The 24,933-nt window shown below is 48.5% G+C and overlaps 1 protein-coding gene across 16 annotated transcripts in view; it reads right to left on the bottom strand.

Annotated features, from left to right (window-relative positions):
- LOC140398474 (coiled-coil domain-containing protein 9B-like) overlaps positions 1-24,933 on the bottom strand; it is a 426,742-nt gene that overhangs the window by 275,852 nt on the left and 125,957 nt on the right. For all 16 annotated transcript variants that reach the window (XM_072487250.1, XM_072487265.1, XM_072487233.1 and 13 more), the window contains one exon: positions 17,865-17,948. In XM_072487250.1, the coding sequence (XP_072343351.1) occupies positions 17,865-17,948 (84 nt within the window). The remainder of the gene's footprint in view (positions 1-17,864; positions 17,949-24,933) is intronic.

Raw genomic sequence — 24,933 nt, forward strand, 5'->3', positions numbered from 1 at the left:
CCCCAGAGCTTTACCCTGGGTCTCTGGATTACTAGTCCACTGAGCCAATTCAATTTTCTGAAAGGACTTCCCCCATTGTACCGGTACTGAAATCAGACAGAACAGTCTGCATTTGTGAGGGCTACAAATTGACCATAATCAATCAGCCAAGTTGAACAGATATCCAATTCAAAAGATTGAGTACCTTTATGCAAAGCTAATGGGGGGCTTAATGTATACAAAACTAGGCATGGGCATATGTATCAACAATTGAAATTGGATGAGGATTCAAGAAAATTAGTAACGACTAACACCCACAATACACCAGGTTACCTTTTGGTGTGTGTCTTCAGCATGCGCACCATGGACGGTTTGCAAGATACACCCAAAGTAGTGGTATACTTAGATGGTGCTTTGGTCACAGGAGTTTCACAAGAGCAGCATTTTGCAAACCTTGAAGAGGTACTCAAGAAATGTGGAGAGGCAGGGGTACAACACAAAACAAAGAAGTGTACATTTCAGGCCCATAAAATCACTTACTTTGGATTTAAAGTTGACGCTAAAGGCTACACCCTCTGGAAGGAAAGTAAAAATTATCAAGGAAGTACCAGCATCTAAGAACGTGTCAGAACTGAAATCTTTTTTGGGCATGATTATTTACTATGGTAAAAACACATTACTGCGGATGCTGGAATCTGAAACAAAAACCGAAAACATTGGATTATCTCAGCAGGTCTGACAGCATCTGTGGAGAGAGCAGGGAGCTAACGTTTCGAGTCTGGATGACTCTTTGAGCTAGTGAGCAATGGAAACAGGATCAGATTTATACTGTTGTGTGGAGGGGGTGGAGCAGTCGGGCTGGATAGAGGGCCAGTGAAAGATGGAGATTGACAAAGATGTCATGGACAGAAAGACAAAGGGAGTGTAAATAGGGTTGATCAAGGCTAAGAAGGGTGCTGGTACTCCCAAATTGAGAAAGAGGGCCTTAGCCACCATTTACAGGGTTAAGAAATTCCACCAGTATGTGCACAGGCATCAATTTGAGATCATCACCGATCACAAACCAGTCTTAGGGTTATTTCACAAGGTCAAGCCTATTCCTCTTATTGCAGAAGCCAGAGTCCAGCGGTGGGCTTTACTTCTAGCAGGTTACAATTACCTGTTTCCAACACAGACCAGGTGCCCAAATCTCGAACGTAGGTGCCGAGTCGACTTCCACCGCCTTGAACGATACCACCATCCCCAGTACTACAAGAAATAGTGCTCGCCCTCAGCTTCTTGGATATGCTGCCGGTATCATCGAAGTAAATTCAGAATTTGACTCAGAGACTGTTATAACCTGCCTGCTTACCATTGGCTGGGGACTAATGACAGTCCCACAATCCTGTTGGAGTATGAGCTTCCCCAATGAGGGGGGCGGGGAAACCATTAGTAAACTCCAAGTATAAATAAAGCTGGCCAGTTTGGAACCAGCAGGAAGCAGTGTGCAGCAAGGGAAGTTGCTGCTGCTGTTTTATATATATATATATATGTGTATTGTAAATAAATGTTATTACTTTGTATCCTTAAAACTCGTGCTGGATTCTTCGTCGCCCTCACAAAACTGGCGACGAGGGTTAAAGTGACTAGCTGTCTACACTGCTGAAGCCACCTCCCTGGATTTTTGTTGGATACAGGTTGGAAGTTGTTTTCTATTATACCATGCCTCTGTACGGACGTTTGGATGTTTTTGATGCTGCGCTGGAAAGCTGGAACCAGTACACACAACGGATGCGTTACTATTTCTGGGCAAACAATATCACCGAAAACGAGCGCTAGGTGGTCATATTGCTCACCGCCTGCGGCCCGCATACGTTTGGGGTGATTAGGAGCCTTACGTACCCAGCTGCGCCGGACACCAAAACGTTTGATGAACTTGTGAATATAGTGGGGCAACATTTTAACCCAACCCCGTCCACGATAGTCCAACGTTACCGGTTTAATACCGCTGAGAGGACCCCTGGAGAATCCTTTGCTGATTTTCTATCCAGGCTACGCAGGATTGCGGAGTACTGTGACTTTGGTGAGACCTTGTCAGAAATGTTACGCGACCGTTTGGTTTGCGGTATTAACAATGTGGCCACCCAGAGAAAGTTGTTAGCTGAGCCAACATTGACTTTTCAACAGGCCATTCAAATAGTATTGTCCCGAGAGAGCGCAGAACGAGGAGTGCAGGAGCTACAGGGAATGGAAGTGCATGCCTTGGGGCGCAACCCCTTCCGTCCGAAAACGTCCCCCCGCACTCCTGCGGTACCTTGGGCGAGGCAACGTCCGGACTGACGGCAGTGGCCGTCGGACATTCCTCCCCGAAGGGAGCCTTCTCCAGAACCAATGGATGAGGAGCCATGTCTGTGTCAGGCTTGTAGGCGCCGACCCTGTCGCGGACGGCGGTCCTGGGGGCGCAGAGGTGCCGTCGTTCCAACTGAAACTGGGACCAGCCCAGGGGCCGTAACTGGGACCAGCCCAGGGACCGTACCTTCCATGTGGATGAACCTGCGGCGATTACTCCTGAGGACGTGGAGACGGAGGACGACTGCCTGAAGCTGCATTGTGTGGCAGCTCCCCGTGTGGCCCCCATTAAGGTGACAGTACGGGTCAATGGCCACCCGCTTGAGATGGAGTTGGACACTGGCGCAGCGGTCTCCGTGATCGCCCAGAGGACATTCGACCGGGTATACAGACCCTTACATTAACCGACTCACAGGCCAGGTTGGCCACCTACACGGGGGAACCACTGGACATTGCGGGAACTACAATGACCCCTGTTGTTTATGGACGCCCGGAGGGGCGTTTCCCACTTATCGTGGTGTGCGGCCATGGGCCCAGCCTGTTGGGTCGGGACTGGTTGCCATTTGCGGTTGCAATGGCAGCACATCCTCCAAACAGTTTCTGAAGGTTTGACTGTGGTGCTAGCACGATACCCAGATGTATTCCAGCCTGGTTTGGGGAAAATAAAAGGGGCCGTAGCCCGTATCCAAGTCGAACCAGGAGCCACGCCGCGCTATTTCCGGGCGCGCCTTGCTCGAGAAGGTAGAAGGGGAGCTCACTCGTTTGGAGAGTGTGGCCCGTCCATTTTGCTGACTGGGCAGCACCAATTGTACCTGTAATGAAGCCAGATGCCACAGTTCGCTTGTGTGGCGACTATAAACTTACAGTGAATACGGCTTCCCGACTCGACCGATATCCAATGCCTCGCATAGAGGATCTCTACGCGAAGCTTGCAGGTGGACTCTCGTTCACAAAATTAAATATGAGTCACGCCTAGCTGCAGTTGGAGCTGGACCCTGCCTCCCGACCATATGTAACAATTAATACACACCGGGGCCTGTATGAATATACACGGTTGCCCTTTGGAGTATCCTCTGCCTGCGCAATTTTTCAACGTGTTATGGAGGGCATTTTGAGAGGTTTACCACGTGTTGCTGTCTACTTAGATGACGTTTTGATAACAGGGACATCGGAGCAGGAACATTTGGAAAATCTGGAGGCTGGAGTCCGTTTACGTCGCACAAATGCGTATTTCAGGCAAAGGAAGTAGTCTACCTAGGTTATCGGGTGGACCGCGATGGTTTGCAGCCCGTCGCAGAGAAGGTGCGTGCGATTCAACAGGCCCCCGCCCCGACTGACACTTCGCATCTTCGTTCTTTTCTCGGTCTCGTAAACTATTACGGGAAGTTCCTCCCCAATCTGGCAACTACGCTGGCCCCTTTGCACCTTCTGCTAAAGAAAAATCACACCTGGGTTTGGGGTCAGCCGCAAGAAACCGCTTTCCGGCGGGTAAAGCAACAATTGTTGTCGTCTGGGTTACTCACCCACTATGATCCTGGAAAGCCTTTGCTCGTCACATGTGATGCATCCACGTATGGTATTGGGGCCATCCTGACCCACAAGATGGAGAACGGGGCCGAGCGACCGATAGCTTTCGCCTCCCGCACATTGACTGCAGCGGAGAAAAAGTACGCGCAGATCAAGAAGGAGGGCCTGGCAGTGGTTTTTGCGGTGAAACGCTTCCACCAGTACGTGTATGGCCGCCATTTCACTATCGTCACTGATCATAAGCCTCTGCTGGGACTTTTCAGAGAGGATAAGCCAATACCGCCCATTGCTTCCGCACGGATCCAGCGCTGGGCTTTGTTGCTTGCTGCATACGAGTATTCTCTGGAGCACAAACCAGGAACGCAGATAGCAAATGCCGACGCACTGAGCCGATTGCCTTTATCGACTGGCCCCATGTCGACCCCCACGACCGGTGAGGTGGTTGCAACCCTAAATTTTATGGACACCTTGCCTGTCACGGCATCACAGATCCGTGAGTGGACCCAGGCGGAGCCAGTCCTGTCAAAGGTTCGGCACATAATCCTGTATGGTGGGCAGCATAGACAGCTCCCAGGCGAGTTGCGGGCATTTTCCTCCAAGCTGTCAGAATTCAGCGTGGAAGACGGCATCCTCTTGTGGGGGACGCGTGTGATTGTCCCGGAAAAAGGCCAGTAGCTGTTACTAACAGACTTGCACAATGGGCATCCAGGTGTGACCAAAATGAAAATGTTGGCCTGGAGTTATGTCTGGTGGCCAGGCCTCGACACCGACATTGAGAAGGTGGCCCAAAACTGCTCCATTTGCCAGGAGCATCAGAAGCTTCCGCCGGCCGCGCCCCTACATCACTGGGAATGGCCAGGGCAGGACGCTTGCATGCAGATTTTGCAGGCCCTTTTCAAGGATCCATGTTCCTTCTATTAATTGACGCCCAGTCTAAATGGCTAGAGGTGCATAAGATGCAGGGGACAACGTCCTGCGCAACAATTGAAAAGATTGCGGCCTAGTTTCGGGAGCCGTTCAGAGGAGGAGGAGCAGTCTCTGTCAGGGAGAGAACCTGAGAACATCTAAGACACTCAGAAGGTAAGAAGGTAAGTAAGTGATTTTTACTCATTTTTACTTTTATACCCTTTTCAAATTGTGTGTGTCGGGGGGAAACTGAAGTGACATAACAGAAAAGCTGTGACCTGAGTGGCTGGTTGGGAATCTACACTAAATTAAAAAAATTAAGCATTGGTAACGAATTAAACATAATTACTTCATTATAATTTAGAGGGGTATCTAAGCCAGAGATCGGAGAGTACTATATTTAGCTTTCGCATTTATATTAGAAAACTAGTGCTAGGAAACAGATAGTTAACAGTAATTAAAAAAAAATTTTTTTTAATTATATAAACATTTTTAAAAAACTTTTAATTTTAATTAATTGACGCAATGTCAGTTAGAGGGGTGCAGTGCTCTGACTGTGAGATGTGGCAGGTCCGGGAGGCTTCCAGCGTCCCGGATGGCTTCACCTGCAGAAAATGCACCCAACTGGAGCTCCTCACAGACCGCATGGTTCGGTTGGAGCAGCAATTGGATGCATTTAGGAGCATGCAGGTGGCGGAAAGCGTCATAGATCGCAGTTATATAAATGTGGTCACACCCAAGGTGCAGGCAGAGAAATGGGTGAACACCAGAAAGGGCAGGCAGTCAGTGCAGAAATCCCCTGTGGTTGTCCCCCTCTCGAACAGGTATACCCCTTTGGATACTGTCGGGCGGGATAGCCAATCAGGGGAAAACAGCAGCAGCCAGAGCAGTGGCTGGCTCTGATGTTCAGAAGGGTCAAAGTGCAGAAGAGCAATAGTAATAGGGGACTCTATAGTCAGTGGCACAGATAGGCGCTTCTATGGACGTGAAAGAGACTCCAGGATGGTATGTTGCCTCCCTGGTGTCAGGGTCCAGGATGTCTCCGAACGGGTAGAGGGCATCCTGAAGGGGGAGGGCAAACAGGCAGAGGCCGTTGTACATATTGGTACTAACGACATAGGCAGGAAGGGGCATGAGGTCCTGCAGCAGGAGTTCAGGGAGCTAGGCAGAAAGTTAAAAGACAGGACCTCTAGGGTTGTAATCTCGGGATTATTCCCTGTGCCACGTGCCAGTGAGGCTAGAAATAGGAAGATAGAGCAGCTAAACACGTGGCTAAACAGCTGGTGTAGGAGGGAGGGTTTCCGTTATCTGGACCACTGGGAGCTCTTCCGGGGCAGGTGTGACCTATATAAGGACGGGTTGCATCTAAACTGGAGAGGCATAAATATCCTGGCCGCGAGGTTTGCTAGTGTCACACGGGAGGGTTTAAAGTAGTATGGCAGGTGGGAGGGCATGGGAGCAATAGGTCAGAAGGTGAGAGCATTGAGGGAGATCTAGGGAATAGGGACAGTGGGGCTCTGAGGCAGAACAGACAGAGAGAAGTTGCTGAACACAGCGGGTCTGATGGCCTGAAGTGCATATGTTTTAATGCAAGAAGTATTACGGGTAAGGCAGATGAACTTAGAGCTTGGATTAGTACTTGGAACTATTATGTTGTTGCCATTACAGAGACCTGGTTGAGGGAAGGGCAGGATTGGCAGCTAAACGTTCCAGGATTTAGATGTTTCAGGCGGGATAGAGGGGGATGTAAAAGGGGTGGCGGAGTTGCGCTACTGGTTAGGGAGAATATCACAGCTGTACTGCGGGAGCCCACCTCAGAGGGCAGTGAGGCTATATGGGTAGAGATCAGGAATAAGAAGGGTGCAGTCACAATGTTGGGGGTTTACTACAGGCCTCCCAACAGCCAGCGGGAGATAGGGGAGCAGATAGGTAGACAGATTTTGGAAAAGAGTAAAAACAACAGGGTTGTGGTGATGGGAGACTTCAACTTCCCCAATATTGACTGGGACTCACTTAGTGCCAGGAGCTTAGATGGAGTTTGTAAGGAGCATCCAGGAGGGCTTCTTAAAACAATATGTAGACAGTCCAACTAGGGAAGGTCCGGTACTGGACCTGGTATTGGGGAATGAGCCCGGCCAGGTGGTAGATGTTTCAGTAGGGGAGCATTTCGGGAACAGTGACCACAATTCAGTAAGTTTTAAAATGCTGGTGGACAAGTGATAAGAGTAGGATAAATGTGCTAAATTGGGGGAAGGCTAATTATAACAATATTAGGCGGGAACTGAAGAACATAGATTGGGGGCGGATGTTTGAGGGCAAATCAACATCTGACATGTGGGAGGCTTTCAAGTGTCAGTTGAAAGGAATTCAGGACCGGCATGTTCCTGTGAGGAAGAAGGAGAAATACAGCAATTTTCAGGAACCTTGGATAACGAGAGATATTGTAGGCGTCGTCAAAAAGAAAAAGGAGGCATTTGTCAGGGCTAAAAGGCTGGGAACAGATGAAGCCTGTGTGGAATATAAGGAAAGTAGGAAGGAACTTAAGCAAGGAGTCAGGAGGGCTAGAAGGGGTCACGAAAAGTCATTGGCAAATAGGGTTAAGGAAAATCCCAAGGCTTTTTACACGTACATAAAAAGCAAGCGGGTAGCTAGGGAAAGGGTTGGCCCACTGAAGGATAGGCAAGGGAATCTATGTGTGGAGCCAGAGGAAATGGGCGAGGTACTAAATGAATACTTTGCATCAGTATTCACCAAAGAGAAGGAATTGGTAGATGTTGAGTCTGGAGAAGGGTGTGTAGATAGCCTGGGTCACATTGAGATCCAAAAAGACGAGGTGTTGGGTGTCTTAAAAAATATTAAGGTAGATAAGTCCCCAGGGCCTGATGGGATCTACCCCAGAATACTGAAGGAGGCTGGAGAGGAAATTGCTGAGGCCTTGACAGAAATCTTTGGATCCTCACTGTCTTCAGGTGATGTCCCGGAGGACTGGAGAATAGCCAATGTTGTTCCTCTGTTTAAGAAGGGTAGCAAGGATAATCCAGGGAACTACAGGCCGGTGAGCCTTACTTCAGTGGTAGGGAAATTATTGGAGAGAATTCTTCGAGACAGGATCTACTCCCATTTGGAAGCAAATGGACGTATTAGTGAGAGGCGGCATGGTTTCGTGAAGGGGAGGTCGTGTCTCACTAACTTGATAGAGTTTTTCGAGGAGGTCACTAAGATGATTGATGCAGGTAGGGCAGTGGATGTTGTCTATATGGACTTTAGTAAGGCCTTTGACAAGGTCCCTCATGGTAGACTAGTACAAAAGGTGAAATCACACGGGATCAGGGGTGAGCTGGCAAGGTGGATACAGAACTGGCTAGGTTATCGAAGGCAGAGAGTAACAATGGAAGGATACTTTTCTAATTGGAGGGCTGTGACCAGTGGTGTTCCGCAGGGATCAGTGCTGGTACCTTTGCTGTTTGTAGTATATATAAATGATTTGGAGGAAAATGTAACTGGTCTGATTAGTAAGTTTGCAGACGACACAAAGGTTGGTGGAATTGCGGATCGCGATGAGGACTGTCAGAGGATACAGCAGGATTTAGATTGTTTGGAGACTTGGGCGGAGAGATGGCAGATGGAGTTTAATCCAGACAAATGTGAGGTAATGCATTTTGGAAGGTCTAATGAAGGTAGGGAATATACAGTGAATGGTAGAACCCTCAAGAGTATTGAAAGTCAGAGAGATCTAGGAGTACAGGTCCACAGGTCACTGAAAGGGGCAACACAGGTGGAAAAGGTAGTCAAGAAGGCATACGGCATGCTTGCCTTCATTGGCCGGGGCATTGAGTATAAGAATTGGCAAATCATGTTGCAGCTGTATAGAACCTTAGTTAGGCCACACTTGGAGTATAGTGTTCAATTCTGGTCGCCACACTACCAGAAGGATGTGGAGGCGAAACCAGGTATACAAAATAGATAGGGTGATTCTATTATTACATTTTTGCTGATGGGAGCTTTGTGTCTCAATTGGCTGCTGTTGTTTCCTACATTACAAGGGTCATATGCTTCAATGGTCATTAAGCACTTTGGGATGTCCTCGAGTCATGGAAGGCACTATACAAATGCAACAATTTGTTTAGTTTAAGTTAAGCAGAAATCTCTTCCAGTCACAGTCACATGCTACCATTTAGCACATTAATGAAGTAGACATTTCATTATAGTGATGGAGAATGCTGCTCGTCAGTTGCCATCCATAACAAATGTTAAACCAAGATACCTTCTACCTGCCCCAATCATTCATGTGGATGTTAATGATCATATAGCGCAAAGATATAGGAGTATTTCCGCCAACACATGTTCTTTAACCAACATCAATAGATCAACTTGTGATTCTTCTTATTCCTACTATGACGAAGGTAGGAATTTCAGATATATTGTATTGTATGTTTAGTGCAGTAAGGGTTAAAAGCCTGGGTTAGTGTGTGACTGCCGTAGTCATGTTTTTAAAAATCCTGGTTTGAAAGACAGCTAAGCTTTTTGAAGACTGAGATGCAATTAAAGCATCATAAAAGTAGGCTAATGGACTTTTGTTTATATTAAGAGGGTTCTCTGCGGAGTATTTAATTATTGTAGTAACACATTGTGTTCAGCTTAGTAAGATGATATAGTTAATGGGAGGAGCCAGGACTTAGGCAGTTTCTGGAGTTTGAGTTTAGTTTTAGATTGGGATATGAACAGACAAGAAGCTGTGCTCTCAATACAGTTTGGGTTTTAGATCAGTCTGTGGACAGACTAGCAGCTTCTTTCAAAACATGTAGTTAAAGATTTGACTGGGGACAGATCAGAAGCAGTTGATCTCATGACAATGAGGAAAAGATTTGCCTGTGAACAGAACAAAGGTTTCTGAAAAGGCTGGTAGCTTAAACAGTGGTTTCACAGAGGCAAGAATCTGTAAGCTGTTTCCTGGAGGATCTCGTTGTCCAAGTGGTTTATCCGAAACATCTGTTAACAGCATGTATTCCTAAGTCTTCTAACTGTATTTAAAAGTGGATTTTGACCAGAGATAGGTTTTGTTTGAGTGGATATTAAAATAGCAGTTAGGATTGTTCATTGTATTGTAAGTGTTATTAAATTGGTACTGAGTGCTATTTGTCTTTATGATGTTAAAGTTAGTGATACTGTGATAGTAATAAAGTTTGATTTAATACACCATAGCCCTATTTGTGCGTGAAATCACTCCTAAGTGAATCCTTTCCTCACAATTTCCTTACAAATTACATAAAATATTGGGGGTTCTGTCCAGTATCCTAGCAACTATTGGGGTCTGGTCCTGGATCATAATACTGCTTATGTGATGTTTCTAAGGAAATAAATCAGGGTTTTCTACAGAACATTTTCACTGTAGATAAAACCCCTTGATAGGTTTGAGATTTCTTTTTTTTTTAATATATTTTATTCAAGATTTTTGGCCAAACAGAACAGTATGTAGTGTTTCTTTTACACAACAATAAAGCAATATAAATAACAGTGGCCAGTTTTAAACAAATAAATAAATAATATATAAACAAAAACAAAAACAAAACTGAATGGCAACTGCCTTGTCCAAAATAAATACTCTCCAAAAATACAATCCAACAATCCAATATACAATTACCTATTGCAAATACCTATACATATTATACATATACAATAACATCTCTGAGAGTCCGTTCGATTCCTCCCCCCCCCCCCCCTCCCACCTGGGTTGCTGCTGTTGTCTACTTCTTTTCCATTCCCTCTATCTTTCTGTGAGGTAATCGACGAACGGTTGCCACCACCTGGTGAACCCTTGAGCCGAATATAGCCAACCCCCAGCTTGGTTTGACCCGAACCCCCACCACCTTCGAAAGCACCTTTGCCACCCCCACCCAGAACCCCTGTAGTGCCGGGCATGACCAGAACATGTGGGTGTGATTCGCTGGGCCTCTCGAGCATCTCGCACACCTATCCTCTACCCAAAAAAATTTACTAAGCCGTGCTCCAGTCATATGCGCCCTGTGTAACACCTTAAATTGTATCAGGCTTAGCCTGGCACACGAGGACGACGAGTTTACCCTACGTAGGGCATCAGCCCACAGCCCCTCCTCAATCTCCTCCCCCAGTTCTTCTTCCCATTTCCCTTTCAGCTCATCTACCATGATCTCCCCTTCGTCCCTCATTTCCCTGTATATGTCCGACACCTTACCATCCCCCACCCATGTCTCTGAGATCACTCTATCCTGCACCTCCTGCGTCGGGAGCTGCGGGAATTCCCTCACCTGTTGCCTCGCAAAAGCCCTCAATTGCATGTACCGAAATGCATTCCCTTGGGGCAACCCATATTTATCCGTCAGCGCTCCCAGACTCGCAAACGTCCCATCTACAAACAGATCTCTCAGTTGTATTACCCCAGCTCTTTGCCATGCTCCAAATCCCCCATCTATTCTCCCCGGAACGAACCTATGATTGTTTCTTATCGGGGACCGCACCGAAGCTCCCGTCCTTCCCCTATGCCGTCTCCACTGCCCCCAAATTTTCAATGAAGCCACCACCACCGGGCTTGTGGTGTATTTCTTTGGTGAGAATGGCAACAGTGCCGTCACCATTACTTGTAGGCTAGTCCCCCTGCAGGACGCCCTCTCCAATCTCTTCCACGCCGCTCCCTCCCCTTCTCCCATCCACTTACACACCATTGAAACATTGGTGGCCCAGTAGTACTCACTTAGGCTCGGTAGTGCCAGCAGCCCCCTGTCCCTACTACGCTGCAAGAATCCCCTCCTCACTCTCGGGGTCTTCCTAGCCCACACAAAACTCATAATACTCTTCTCGATTCTTTTGAAAAAAGCCTTCGTGATCACCACCGGGAGGCACTGAAACACAAAAAGGAATCTCGGGAGGACCACCATTTTAACCGCCTGCACCCTACCTGCCAATGACAGGGACACCATGTCCCATCTCTTAAAGTCCTCCTCCATCTGTTCCACCAACCGCGTTAAATTAACCCTGTGTAATGTACCCCAATTCTTGGCTATCTGGATCCCCAAGTACCGGAAGCCCCTTGTTACCTTCCTCAACAGTAAATTCTCTATCTCTCTGCTCTGCTCCCCTGGATGCACCACAAACTCACTTTTCCCCATGTTCAGTTTATACCCTGAAAAATCCCCAAACTCCCCAAGTATCCGCATTATCTCTGGCATCCCCTCCGCCGGGTCCGTCACATATAGCAACAAATCATCCGCATACAGAGATACCCTGTGTTCTTCTCCCCCCCTGAGTACTCCCCTCCACTTCCTGGAACCCCTCAATGCTATGGCCAGGGGTTCAATCGCCAGTGCAAACAATAACGGGGACAGAGGACATCCCTGCCTCGTCCCTCTATGGAGCCGAAAATAGTCAGACCCCCGTCCATTCGTAACCACGCTCGCCATCGGGGCCCTATACAGCAACTGTACCCACCTGATATACCCATCCCCAAAACCAAATCTCCTCAGCACCTCCCACAAATAATCCCACTCCACTCTATCAAATGCTTTCTCGGCATCCATCGCCACCACTATCTCCGCTTCCCCCTCTGGTGGGGGCATCATCATTACCCCTAGCAGCCTCCGTATATTTGTACAGCTGTCTCCCCTTCACAAACCCAGTTTGGTCCTCATGAACCACCCCCGGGACACAATCCTCTATCCTCATTGCCATTACCTTGGCCAGAATCTTAGCGTCCACATTCAGGAGGGAAATGGGCCTGTAGGACCCGCATTGCAGCGGGTCTTTTTCCTTCTTTAGGAGGAGCGATATCGTTGCCTCTGACATAGTCGGGGGCAGCTGCCCCCTTTCCCTCGCCTCATTAAAGGTTCTCATCAATAGCGGGGCCAGCAAGTCCATATATTTCCTATAGAATTCAACTGGGAATCCGTCTGGTCCCGGGCCTTCCCCGCCTGCATGCTCCCAATCCTTTTCACCACTTCCTCCGTCTCAATCTGTGCTCCCAGTCCCACCCTCTCCTGCTCCTCCACCTTAGGAAATTCCAGCTGATCCAGAAAGCACATCATTCTCTCCTTCCCATCCGGGGGCTGAGCTTCATATAATCTTTCGTAAAATGCCTTGAACACTCCATTCACTCTCTCCGCTCCCCGCTCCATCTCTCCCTCCTCATCTCTCACCACCCCTATCTCCCTCGCTGCTCCCCTTTTCCTCAGTTGGTGGGCCAGCAACCTTCTCCCCGTATTCATACTGTACACCCTGTGCCTTCCTCCATTGTGCCTCTGCATTACCCGTAGTCAACAAGTCAAATTCTACATGTAGCCTTTGCCTTTCCCTGTACAGTCCCTCCTCCGGTGCCTCCGCATATTGTCTGTCCACCCTCAGAAGTTCTTTCAACAACCGCTCCCTTTCCCTACCCTCCTGCTTTCCTTTATGTGCCCTAATAGATATCAGCTCCCCTCTAACCACTGCCTTCAGCGCCTCCCAGACCACTCCCACCTGTACCTCCCCATTATCATTGAGTTCCAAGTACCTTTCAATACACCCCCCTCACCCTTAAGCACACCCCCTCATCTGCCAATAATCCCATGTCCATTCTCCAGGGTGGACGCTGTTGTTTTTCTTCCCCTATCTCCAGGTCCACCCAATGTGGAGCATGATCCGAAATGGCTATAGCCGTGTACTCCGTCCCCTTCACCTTTGAGATCAGTGCCCTTCCCAAAACAAAAAAATCTATTTGTGAATAAACTTTGTGGACATAGGAGAAAAACGAAAACTCCTTACTCCTAGGTCTGCTAAATCTCCACGGGTCTACTCCTCCCATCTGCTCCATAAAGTCCTTAAGCACCCTAGCTGCTGCCGGCCTCCTTCCGGTCCTGGACCTCGATCTGTCCAGCCCTGGGTCCAGCACTGTATTAAAATCTCCACCCATTACCAACTTCCCCACTTCTAGGTCCGGGATTCGTCCTAACATACGCCTCATAAAGTTGGCATCATCCCAGTTCGGGGCATACACGTTCACTAATACCACCGCCTCCCCTTGCAATTTGCCACTCACCATCACGTATCTGCCCCCACTATCCACCACTATAGTCTTTGCCTCAAACATTACCCGCTTCCCCACTAGTATGGCCACCACCCTGTTTTTTGCATCTAGCCCCGAATGAAACACCTGCCCCACCCATCCTTTGCGTAGTCTGACCTGGTCTATCAGCTTCAGATGCGTCTCCTGAAGCATAACCACATCTGCCTTAAGTTTCTTTAGGTGTGCAAGTACCCATGCCCTCTTAATCGGCCCGTTCAGCCCTCTCACATTCCACGTGATCCACCGGTTTGGGGGGCTCTTTCCCCCCCCCCCCCCCCTTGACGACTAGCCATCTCCTTTTTCAATCCGGCTCCTCACCCGGTTCCCACGTAGCCGTATCTCCCCCAAGCGGCACCCCCCCGCCCCGACCACCCCCCTCCATACCAGCTCCCCCTTCTCCCCAGCAGCAGCAACCCAGTTAACCCCCCCCCCCCCCCCCGCTAGATCCCAAACTAGCGTAATTGCACCCCCCATGTTGCTCCCAGAAATCAGCAAACTCTGGCCGACCTCGGCTTCCCCCGTGACCTCGGCTCACACTGTGCGAGGCCCCCTCCTTCCTGCTTCCCTGTTCCCGCTGTGATTACCATAGCGCGGGAACAAAGCCCGCGCTTCCCTTTTGGCCACGCCCCCAATGGCCGGCGCCCTCAGCTCCTCATCCTCCCTCCCCCCCTCCCCCACGACATGGGGAAGAGAGAAAAGTTACAGGGTCGCAGGATTAACAACTTGGGAAGTCATCTCTTCCCTCTTTTCCCCCCCTTCATCCCACATATTCACCCCCCCACTTTGTCCCAAACGTTTACCCATAACTCGATAGGCTCCCTCCACCTCCAGCGGACCTGTCGGGGCCTCCGATCCCATTAACGAGTGCAGCATCGTGCTCACATATGCCCCGACGTCCGCCCCTTCTACACCTTCGGGAAGACCAAGAATCCTTAAATTCTTCCTCCTCGCATTATTCTCCAGCACCTCCAGCCTTTCCACACACCTTTTGTGTTGTGCCTCGTGCATCTCCGTTTTCACCACCAGGCCCTGTATATCGTCCTCATTCTCAGCAGCCTTTGCCTTCACAACCCGAAGCTCCTGTTCCTGGGTCTTTTGCTCCTCCTTTAGCCCCTCAATCGCTTCTAATATCGGGGCCAACAGCTCTTTCTTCATCTCCTTTTTGAGTTCTTCCACACAACGCCGCAGGAACTCTTGTTGGCCAGGGCCCCATATTAAACTGCCTCCTTCCGACGCCATCTTGCTTTGTGCCTGCCTTCCTGGCCGCTGCTCTAGAGGATCCACCGCAATCCGGCCACTTTCCTCTCTTTTTTCCATCCGTGTCCAGGGGGGATTCCCTTCTGGATTACAGCACAGTGTTTTTTGCCGTTAAAATTGCCGTTGGGGCTCCTATCAAGAGCCCAAAAGTCCGTTCCACCGGGAGCTGCCGAAACGTGCGACCTAGCTGGTCATCGCCGCACCCGGAAGTCAGGTTTGAGATTTCTGAGGAAGGCACTATATAAATACAGGTCTGCCCAATCTTTCTTGTTTTGCAATTTAACTGAATTTTCTACATGTCAATACATATATTAGGTGAAGGATCAAGCACCACTTTTATTTTATTTTTTTGAAAAAATAATTTCGAGTACCCAATTAATTTTTTTCCCAATTAAGGGGCAATTTAGCAAGGCCAATCCACCTAACCCTGCACATCTTTGGGTTGTGGGGGTGAGACCCACGCAAACACGGGGAGAATGTGTAAACTCCACACGGACAGTGACCCAGAGACGGGATCGAACCTGGGATCTCGGCGCCGTGAGGCAGCAGTGCTAACCACTGCACCACCGTGCTGCCCAAGCACCACTTTTATATACACGGCTTAGAAGATTCTCATAAGCCACCTAACAATTAATCAGCTTTTGAAAGTTTATATTCCTTTTTCTATACAAAAAGAATGCATCCAGTTAGTACATATAGTAATAAAGAATGCGCTTAGATATAAATGTTTTGTCATACTCTGGGGATGGAAACTTATTTAATGATTCTGGTGGGGGCCCAGTCCACCAGCCAGAGTCAGTGTAATCCTGCCAGTCATTTCCAAAACACAGAGAGATTAAATCCCAAACAGACACTTACCTGCCTGCTTTCTGGAATTTCAAGGAGTGGCCACTGTTGGGACTGCATAAGGTCCAGACCAAGGAGTAGCCATGAAAGCCCTGGAATGCAGTTAAGTGGGGTTGCTGGGGTCAGTCAGGCAGGCACCAGTGAGGGGGAGTTGGAGGTGGTTAGTGTGGAAGGCAATGGGGTCTTCCTCTGAGAACAGCTTTTACCACTGGCGGGGCTCTCTATGCCCTGACAGCAGGTCTCCCCTTTGTCCACAGCCAGCCTGACTTGTTTTACTGATATGGCATGGGAGAAATTCCTCCTTGCCTCCATCTTAAATGGAGGAACCTCTTATCCCTTAGTGGGTAGCATATGTTAAAAATGATGGCCTCCCTTCTCACCACCATGTTAAAAATCAAACTCCTGTTAAACAAAATCCAATAATCGTACACTAAAATATGCTGCAACTCCACCCCTAGAGATCTAAGTTCCCATATAAAAACTCTAAACACTGCATGTTAAAAATTGACACTCTCATGTTAAATGTCCAACGTTCACAGTTTAGCTACATACGTCTTTATTGTATAACGTATTACAATGTACATTGTCTACTTGAAACAATAGTAGATTCCACAGGAAAAACTGGAAAGGGCCTGAAGATTGGCATGGAGATTGCAATGTATAACTAACTAACCCATGTCTATTCCTTTTAATGCAAACTTTATGCTGCCTAATAACTGAAATGACTGACTTTCATCAAGGCCATGGTGTCATAGAAAATCTGGCCAACTCTGAGGCATCATATAAGACCATTCAAAAAATAATTTGATTCAGGAAATTTGGTGCATTATAAAGGAAAAGACCTGGTAGTGTAATGGTTCATGATTGTATGACAGTACTTGGCAATCAAGCTGTTATGGTTCATTCCTCATGATTAATCAGGATTAATTAAACATCTCAGACTCTGAACATTCATATAAGTAAATGAGGCACCTTGCACCTCAAATGTTTCTGTATTTTGTGCTGCAGGTCCTGAGGAACAGAATAAAACAGGCAATGGACTGGATAGTGGTGATGTCAGTTATCCTAAAACACAGATGGAGCTATTGTATCCAAAGGCCAATTGCCCAGAGTGGGTACTCAGAACCCATATATTCCAGAGGGGTCAGCAAATTATTAGGACAGCAAATGGAATGTTGTAATCTATTGCTAACATAGAACTGTACAGCACAGTACAGGCCCTTTGGCCCACAATGTTGTGCTGAACTAGTCTGAAACTAAGTTCAAATCAACCTACTCCCAATCATGCTAGTGCAAGTATCCAATAACCACTTGAAAGTTCCAAATGGAATGGAATAGAAAAGTAGGAATGTTTTGCTCCAGTTGATGTTGGTGAGACTACTTTCAGAGTCCTGCGTACAATTTGGTCTCCTTATTTATAAAGGATACAATTGCATTAGCAGCAGTTTAGAGAAGGTTCGCTCTGGGATGGGAGAAATGTTATCTTGCGAGGAAAGGTTGGACAAGCTGGTCCTGTATCCACTGGTATTTAGAAGATTGACGGGTGGTCATATTGGAAAGAAAAGTGGGTGAGAAAATGTTACAGACCAACTTTGCCAGCTTCAACCAAAAATAAATGCTGGTGAGAAAGGAAATCTCTAAAATTAAATGAGTGATTGCATCAACTCTGGTAATTTTACAAAAAGAAATGTATGAATGAAGACGTTGTTAGGGGTGTAGAGGAGGGATGTCTCGCAACGTAATGCCTTGAAGAGAATATGGAAGGTTTTAATTTCATTTGTTTTGAAATTTTGGTTGTACACATTAAATTTATTTTTATTTAAAAACACACACTTGTCTATATGTGCAGACATTGAGCACTTGACAAAATCTGACCTTTTTTGGTATGTGGCAGGAAGAGAAAAGGATTTTTTTTAAATAGCAGGAACGTAAAAGACGTAAATATTTTTACCTGTTGGCTACGTTCATATTCAGCTATTTTCTCCATTTCTTCATTCATCTTTTCGATATTTTGCTTTCTCCTTTCTTCCCATTCCTGGTTTTAAAAGCAAACACAGGGTTGGTTAGGAATATATTTCTTACCATTACAGACAATCTCAAATAGGCTGACCGTATGTTCTGTCCAAGAACCAGCCTCAAGGACTTCCGGTTGCGGCCATGCCTGGATAGGTCGCACGTTCAGCAGCTCCCGCCGGGAACGGACTTTTGGGCTCTCTAAAGGGGCCCCAACGGCACTTGTTCAACGGCTTCCAGTGTGGGAAGGTGACAGCAAGGTCCCCCCGACAGTATATGGATTGGACCAGGAGTGGAGCGGTGAAAAAAGGGATCTTGGAGCAGCGAAAAGTGAGAGGGAGAAAAAGCAAGATGGCGGCGGGTGGAGACCAAGCAGGAGCAGCAGGGGTTTCTTAAACGCTGCATTGAGGAGCTGAAAATCGAAATGCTGGCGCCAACGAAGGCAGCGATTGAGAAGCTAGTAGAGACCTAGAAGGCCCAAGGGGCGGCGATCCGAGAGGTGCGGCAAAAAGCCTCGGAGAACGAGGACGAGATCTTGGGCCTGGCGGTGAAGGTGGAGGCGCACGAGTGGAGGAGCTGATTAAAGGATTGGGGAACATGCAGACAGGGAAGGCCCCGGGGCCAGATGGGTTCCCGGTCGAGTTTTATAGGAAATATGTGGACCTTCTAGGCCCGTTGCTAGTGAGAACTTTAATTGAGGCGGGGGTGGGGGAAGAGATACCCTGCCCCCGACAATGTCCGGGGCGCTGATCTCTCTGATCCTGAAGCGGGACAAGGACCCACTGCAATGTGGGTCGTATAGACCGATCTTGCTCCTCAATGTGGATGCTAAGTTGCTGGCAAAAGTGCTGGCTACGAGAATTGAGGACTGTGTCCCGGGGGTGATCCATGAGGACCAGACGGGATTTGTAAAGGGCAGGCAGCTAAACACTAATGTGCGGAGGCTCCTCAACGTGAGTATGATGCCATCGGTGGAGGGAGAAGCGGAGGTAGTGGCAGCTATGGACGCAATGAAGGCCTTCGACCGGGTGGAGTGGGGGTATCTTTGGGAAGTGTTGCGGAGGTTTGGGTTTGGGGAGGGGTTCATCAGCTGGGTCAGGCTGCTATATAGAGCCCCGGTGGCGAGTGTGGCTACAAATCGGCGGAGGTCTGAGTACTTTCGGCTGTACCGAGGGACGAGGCAGGGATGCCCCCTGTCCCCCTTGTTGTTTGCATTGGCAATTGAGCCTTTGGCCATGGCACTAAGGGAGTCCAGGAAATGGAGGGGATTGGTCCGAGGGGAAGAGGAACATCGGGTGTCGCTGTATGCGGACGACCTGTTGCTGTATGTGGCAGATCCAGTGGAGGGGATAGTGGAGGTCATACGGATCCTAAGGGAGTTTGGGGACTTCTCGGGCTATAAGCTCAACGTAGAGAAAAGTGAGCTCTTTGTGGTGCATCCAGGGGACCAGGGAAGGGGTTGACGACCTGCCGTTGAAGAGGGCGGAAAGGAACTTTCGGTACTTGGGGATCCAGGTGACTGGGAGTTGGGGGGTTCTGCACAAGCTCAATTTGACACGGTTGGTGGAGCAGATGGAGGAGGATTTCAAAAGATGGGATGTGCTGCCACCCTCGCTACCGGGCAGGGTACAGTCGGTTAAAATGATGGTCCTCCCGAGGTTTCTCTTTGTGTTCCAGTGCCTTCCCATTATGATTACCAAGGCCTTTTTTAAACGGGTAGGTAGGAGCATCATGGGTTTCGTGTGGGCAAATAAGACCCCAAGGGTAAAGAGGGTGTTTCTGGAGCGTAGCAGGGACAGGGGAGGGCTGGCGCTGCCGAATCTGTGTGGCTATTATTGGGCAGCTAACGTGGCGATGATCCGTAAGTGGGTAATAGAGGGAGAGGGGGCGGCGTGGAAGAGGTTGGGGATGGCGTCTTGCAGGGGCACGAGCCTGAGGGCGCTGGTGACGGCACCGCTGACGCTCTCGCCGACAAGGTACACCACGAGTCCGGTGGTGGCGGCAACGTTGAAGATCTGGGGGAGTGGAGACGGGAGTGGAGACGGCATAGGGGCGAGGTAGGAGCCTCGGTTTGGTCCCTTATTCGGGAGAACCATCAGTTCGTCCCGGGAAGGATGGATGGGGGGTTTCGGAGCTGGCATCGGGCAGATTAGAAGAATGGGGGACCTGTTTATAGATGGGACGTTTGCGAGCCTAGGGGCGCTGGAGGAGAAGTTTGGGTTACCCCCGGGAAATGCGTTCAGGTATATGCAAGTGAGGGTGTTTGTGAGGCGGCAGGTGAGGGAGTTCCCGTTGCTCCCGGCACAGGGGATTCAGGACAGGGTGATTTCGGGTGTATGGGTCGGAGAGGGCAAGGTTTCGGCGATCTATCAGGAGATGAAAGAAGATGAGGAGGCCTCGGTAGAGCAGTTAAAGGGCAAGTGGGATGAGGAGCTTGGGGAGGAGATAGATGAGGGTCTGTGGGCTGATGCCCTGAGTAGGGTTAACTCCTCTTCCACTTGCGCCAGGCTCAGCCTAATACAATTTAAGGTTACTCATAGAGCGCATATGACAGGGGCGAGGTTGAGTAGGTTCTTTGGGGTGGAGGATAGATGTGGGAGGTGCTCGGGAAGCCCGGTGAATCACGTCGACATGTTCTGGTCGTGCCCGACACTGGATGGGTTCTGGAGGGGTTTCGCGAGGACTATGTCCAAGATGGTGAAAGTCCAGGTCAAGCCAAGCTGGGGGTTGGCACTATTTGGGGTAACGGATGAGCCGGGAGTGCAGGAGGCGAAAGAGGCCGGTATCCTGGCCTTTGCGTCCCTGGTAGCCCGGCGGAGGATCTTGCTATTATGGAAGGACGCGAAGCCCCCAGTGTGGAAACCTGGATAAATGACATGGCAGAGTTCATCAAGCTGGAGAGGATAAAGTTTGCCTTACGAGGGTCTGCGCAGGGGTTCTTCAGGCGGTGGCAACCGTTCCTAGACTATCTCGCGGAGCGTTAGGAGGAGGTCAGCAGCAGCAGCAACCCAAGGGTTGGGGGGTGGGGGGGTCTCTTTCGAGGGGGGTATTTGGATGGGTGGGGGGGGCTTCCCCAAGGGTACCTTTGAATGTCATATGGGGGGGGGGTTACTATATACGGGGGAAACCCAATGTAGAAGTCTTGTATTATTTTCGATTGTTGTGTTTGTGTTCTTTTTTCTTTTTGTTATGGGGGGGGGGGGGTTTGTTAAAATTTTGTTGGAAAATCTGAATAAACATATTTGAAAAAAAAAGAACCAGCCTCAAGAGCCAAAATCCAAAACAAAGTGCTGAAATTGCTTTTCTCACTGTCACCCACACCGTCCCAATCCTTTCACTGGAAAATTATGAATGGCCTTTTAATGGCAACATTAAACTATCACAGGAACATGAGTTGGAAACATCCAATTTCTGAGATTAAGATTGTAATAAAAAGTTAGAGAAAATAGGAAGAAGTCAAAACATCAGAAATAAAGGACTGTGAAATACAAATGATTTTCAAGCAGTTAGCAATTTAAAGCTACTTGTGCAATTGTCAATGGCGATTAATCCAGTTGTGGAGTGTGTAACTGAACATCAGCAGAAGAAAAAATAATATTTCAAGCAGATCCTGCAGATAGTGATGGTCACTGTAAAGAAATGTACGGAGTACACTTTCATGAAGGAAGAAAATTCCAGTGTGTGCAAAGGGATGGTACATTTGAGAACATGAAATAAGCAAATTGGTTTGGATTATACAATGCCTACATTGTGCAACAGTAACAGCACAGAAGCTACACATGCAGGGGAAGTTATAAAGTTATAATTACGAAAAAAGGATTTACCAAAAGAATAATGATATGAATGTAAGATGTAGAGATAAACATAGCAGAGTTGTTAAAATTTCACTCGATATTGTAAAATTCTTTTATTTTCTTAGAGGTTCATTTCTGTACATGGCAATGTCCATTAAAATCACATTAGGGCAGCACGGTAGCATTGTGGATAGCACAATTGCTTCACAGCTCCTGGGTCCCAGGTTCGATTCCGGCTTAGGTCACTGTCTGTGCGGAGTCTGCACATCTTCCCCGTGTGTGCGTGGGTTTCCTCCGGGTGCTCCGGTTTCCTCCCACAGTCCAAAGATGTGCAGGTTAGGTGGATTGGCCATGATAAATTGCCCTTAGTGTCCAAAATTGCCCTTAGTATTGGGTGGGGTTACTGGGTTATGGGGATAGGGTGGAGGTGTTGACCTTGGGTAGGGTGCTCTTTCCAGGAGCCGGTGCAGACTTGATGGGCCGAATGGCCTCCTTCTGCACTGTAAATTCTATGATAATCTATGATAATCCTCATTTCAATAGTTTTAACTTCTTCTTGGGCAGTCCCTCAGAGTCGAAGATAACTTGCTTCCACTCTGGGAGGTGGGTTCTGTGGTGGCTGAATAGTCCAATCCTGGATCCGCAGACTCTGCCGCAGGTTTGGCAGCTGGTGTTTGATGAGGAAGGTGGGTGAGAGGCTCTGGATTCTGCGCTCTCCTAACGCTGTTTACGCTTGGCTTCAGTGTGCTCCCCATATGACACTGGAGCTGGTTGAATTTCGCGGATGCTTTTTCTACAGTTTGTCTGTTCTAAGGCAAGCGATTCCCATGCGTCAATGGGGATGTTGCATTTATTTAGGGAGGCTTTTAGAGTGTCCTTGCAGCAAGAGTTTCCTCTGCCCTCCTAGTGATCGTTTGCCATTGCAGAGCTCGAAGTAGAGCACTTGTTTCAGGAGCCTTGTGTCGAGCATGTGGGCAATGTGGCTCGTCCATCGCAGCTAGTCGAGCGTGACTAATGCCTCGATGCTGGGGATATTGGCCTGGGAGAGGACGCTCACATTGGTATGCCCATCCTGCCAGTAGATTTGCAGGATTTTGCAGAGGCAACGTTGGTGATATCTCTCCAGAGATTTGCGGTGTCTGCTGTACATTGTCCGTGTTTCTGATGCACACAGGAGGGCGAGGACCATGGCTGCTCTGTAGACGAATAGCTTGGTGCTGGGTTTAAGGTCTCGGTCTTCAAACACTCTTGTTTCTCAGGCGTCCGAAGACTGCACTGGCGCATTGGAGTCAATGCTGGATTTTGTATGGTTTTTAAACTAGCACATAACTGGAATGCACAACATGAAAAATGAGAATTCAGAACTTTGCTAGCCTGCTTCTAGTGTGAGGGAACAATGCCTGCCAGAGAGTACTTGTTCCATTTCATTTAGGGAACCTTGAGAAGGATATCATCTGGGCTGGCAGACCAAATGCTTTTACACCAGATCTAGTATATGATCAAACCTGGTCCTCTTTGACATATGAGTTTCATATCCACTTTCACCACATCAGATGCTATGCCGCTGTGCCACTAAATTCATAGGTCAGAGCCTGAGAATTCTGCAGTGAGTAGCTCACCTCCCGATTTTCCAAGGCTTACCCACCATTTACAAGGCACAAGTCAGGAGCATCATGGAACACTCTCCCACTTACCTAGATGTGTGCAGCTCCAACAACATGCAAAGAGTTCAACACCATCCAGGACAGAGTAGTCCACTTGATTGGCATGCCATCCACCACCTTAAACATTCATTCCCTACACCACCAATGCACAGAAGCATGTACCATTGGCATGACATACCACAGCAACTCACCCAGGCCTTTGACAGCACCTTCCAAACCCACATCCATTACCACCTTGAAGGGCCAGCATAGCAGATGCGTGAGAGCACCACTAGCTGCAAGTTCCCCTCTAAGCCACACACCATCCTGACTTTAAAATATATCACCATTCCTTCAGTCACTGGAACTCCCTTCATAACCTATAGGTATACCCTATGGGTGTACCTACCCCGCATGGACTACAGCAGTTCAATGCAGCAGTTCACCACCAAATTTTCTAGCTCAATTAGGGGTGGGCAATAATGCTGGTCAACACAGCCACACACACATGTAGCCACCTGGGTTGGCCAACTCACGACGTAAATGGGAGAACAGCAAAGGCTGAAGGGAAATTCAGCCAACACAGGCAGAAAGTAGCAGGTGCAACAGCATTGATACAAGCAGCCATCTGCATAATAATGTAGCATCCATCTACATACTAATGAGCGATTCCCAGGCACAATGGCAACAGCCAGAGTAAAGCAGCAGGTGACCATGTAGGGCCTGGATGAGCGAGAGCACGTGATGCTCACAGTTTTGAGTTTAGACCCTTCGAGCGTAGCAGCCCTTCCCGACTCACAGAATGTAGGAGGAGGCACCTTTGTAGAAATGCATACCACGACCCTAGACGCGATCGGGTATAACCCGTAGATGGCCTCAATAAGTGTAGGCAAAAGAAAACCGAGCAGCCCACAGCGTTTGCTGGACGCCTGTGGATCCATTTTGCAACAGTTTTTGGAGACTTAGACCGCGCCCATTTGTCCCCAGACAACATGGCCAAATGGACCCGCACCCTTATCTCCCATGCCACAGAAACAGGACAAAAAAGCTTGTGCGAATTATGATCCCTCAGAGGAGGTTCATAATGAGAAATGGGTCGTAAAAAGATTGTTCCGCGCCTGGGAGCAGTCTGTACAAAACAAACCCGCAGTTAAAAGTCCCGAAGAACAGCAGGCAGAAGCAGACATACACGCAGTTAAGGCACACCAGAACCCCGCATGGGTAAATGAAGGCAAGAACAGCCCCCCACAAAAGTCACAGGAGTGTTACAACTGTGGACAGTTGGGACACTTTGCAAGAGAGTGCAATGCCCCACGAAAGCCACAGAGAGCCCAGCAGGCAGGCACCCTGAATAAGAATAGGACAGAGCCCATACATAGTGTGAGCACTGACGGTGTTCGGGCTCCCCCAGTTGGGTCTGCGACACCCTTTGGGATAGGTCCGGCCGACCAGTAGTTGCAGCAAAAATACGGGGACAGCCCATCGAGGTTCTCTGGGACACAGGAGGGTCCCGCACCACAATAAATTCCTCCACCATGTTTCAAAAGGACACATGGCCCACTACAGCCAC

Source organism: Scyliorhinus torazame, chromosome 2 (genome assembly GCF_047496885.1).
Source record: "Scyliorhinus torazame isolate Kashiwa2021f chromosome 2, sScyTor2.1, whole genome shotgun sequence".
In the NCBI taxonomy this organism is placed as follows: domain Eukaryota; kingdom Metazoa; phylum Chordata; class Chondrichthyes; order Carcharhiniformes; family Scyliorhinidae; genus Scyliorhinus; species Scyliorhinus torazame.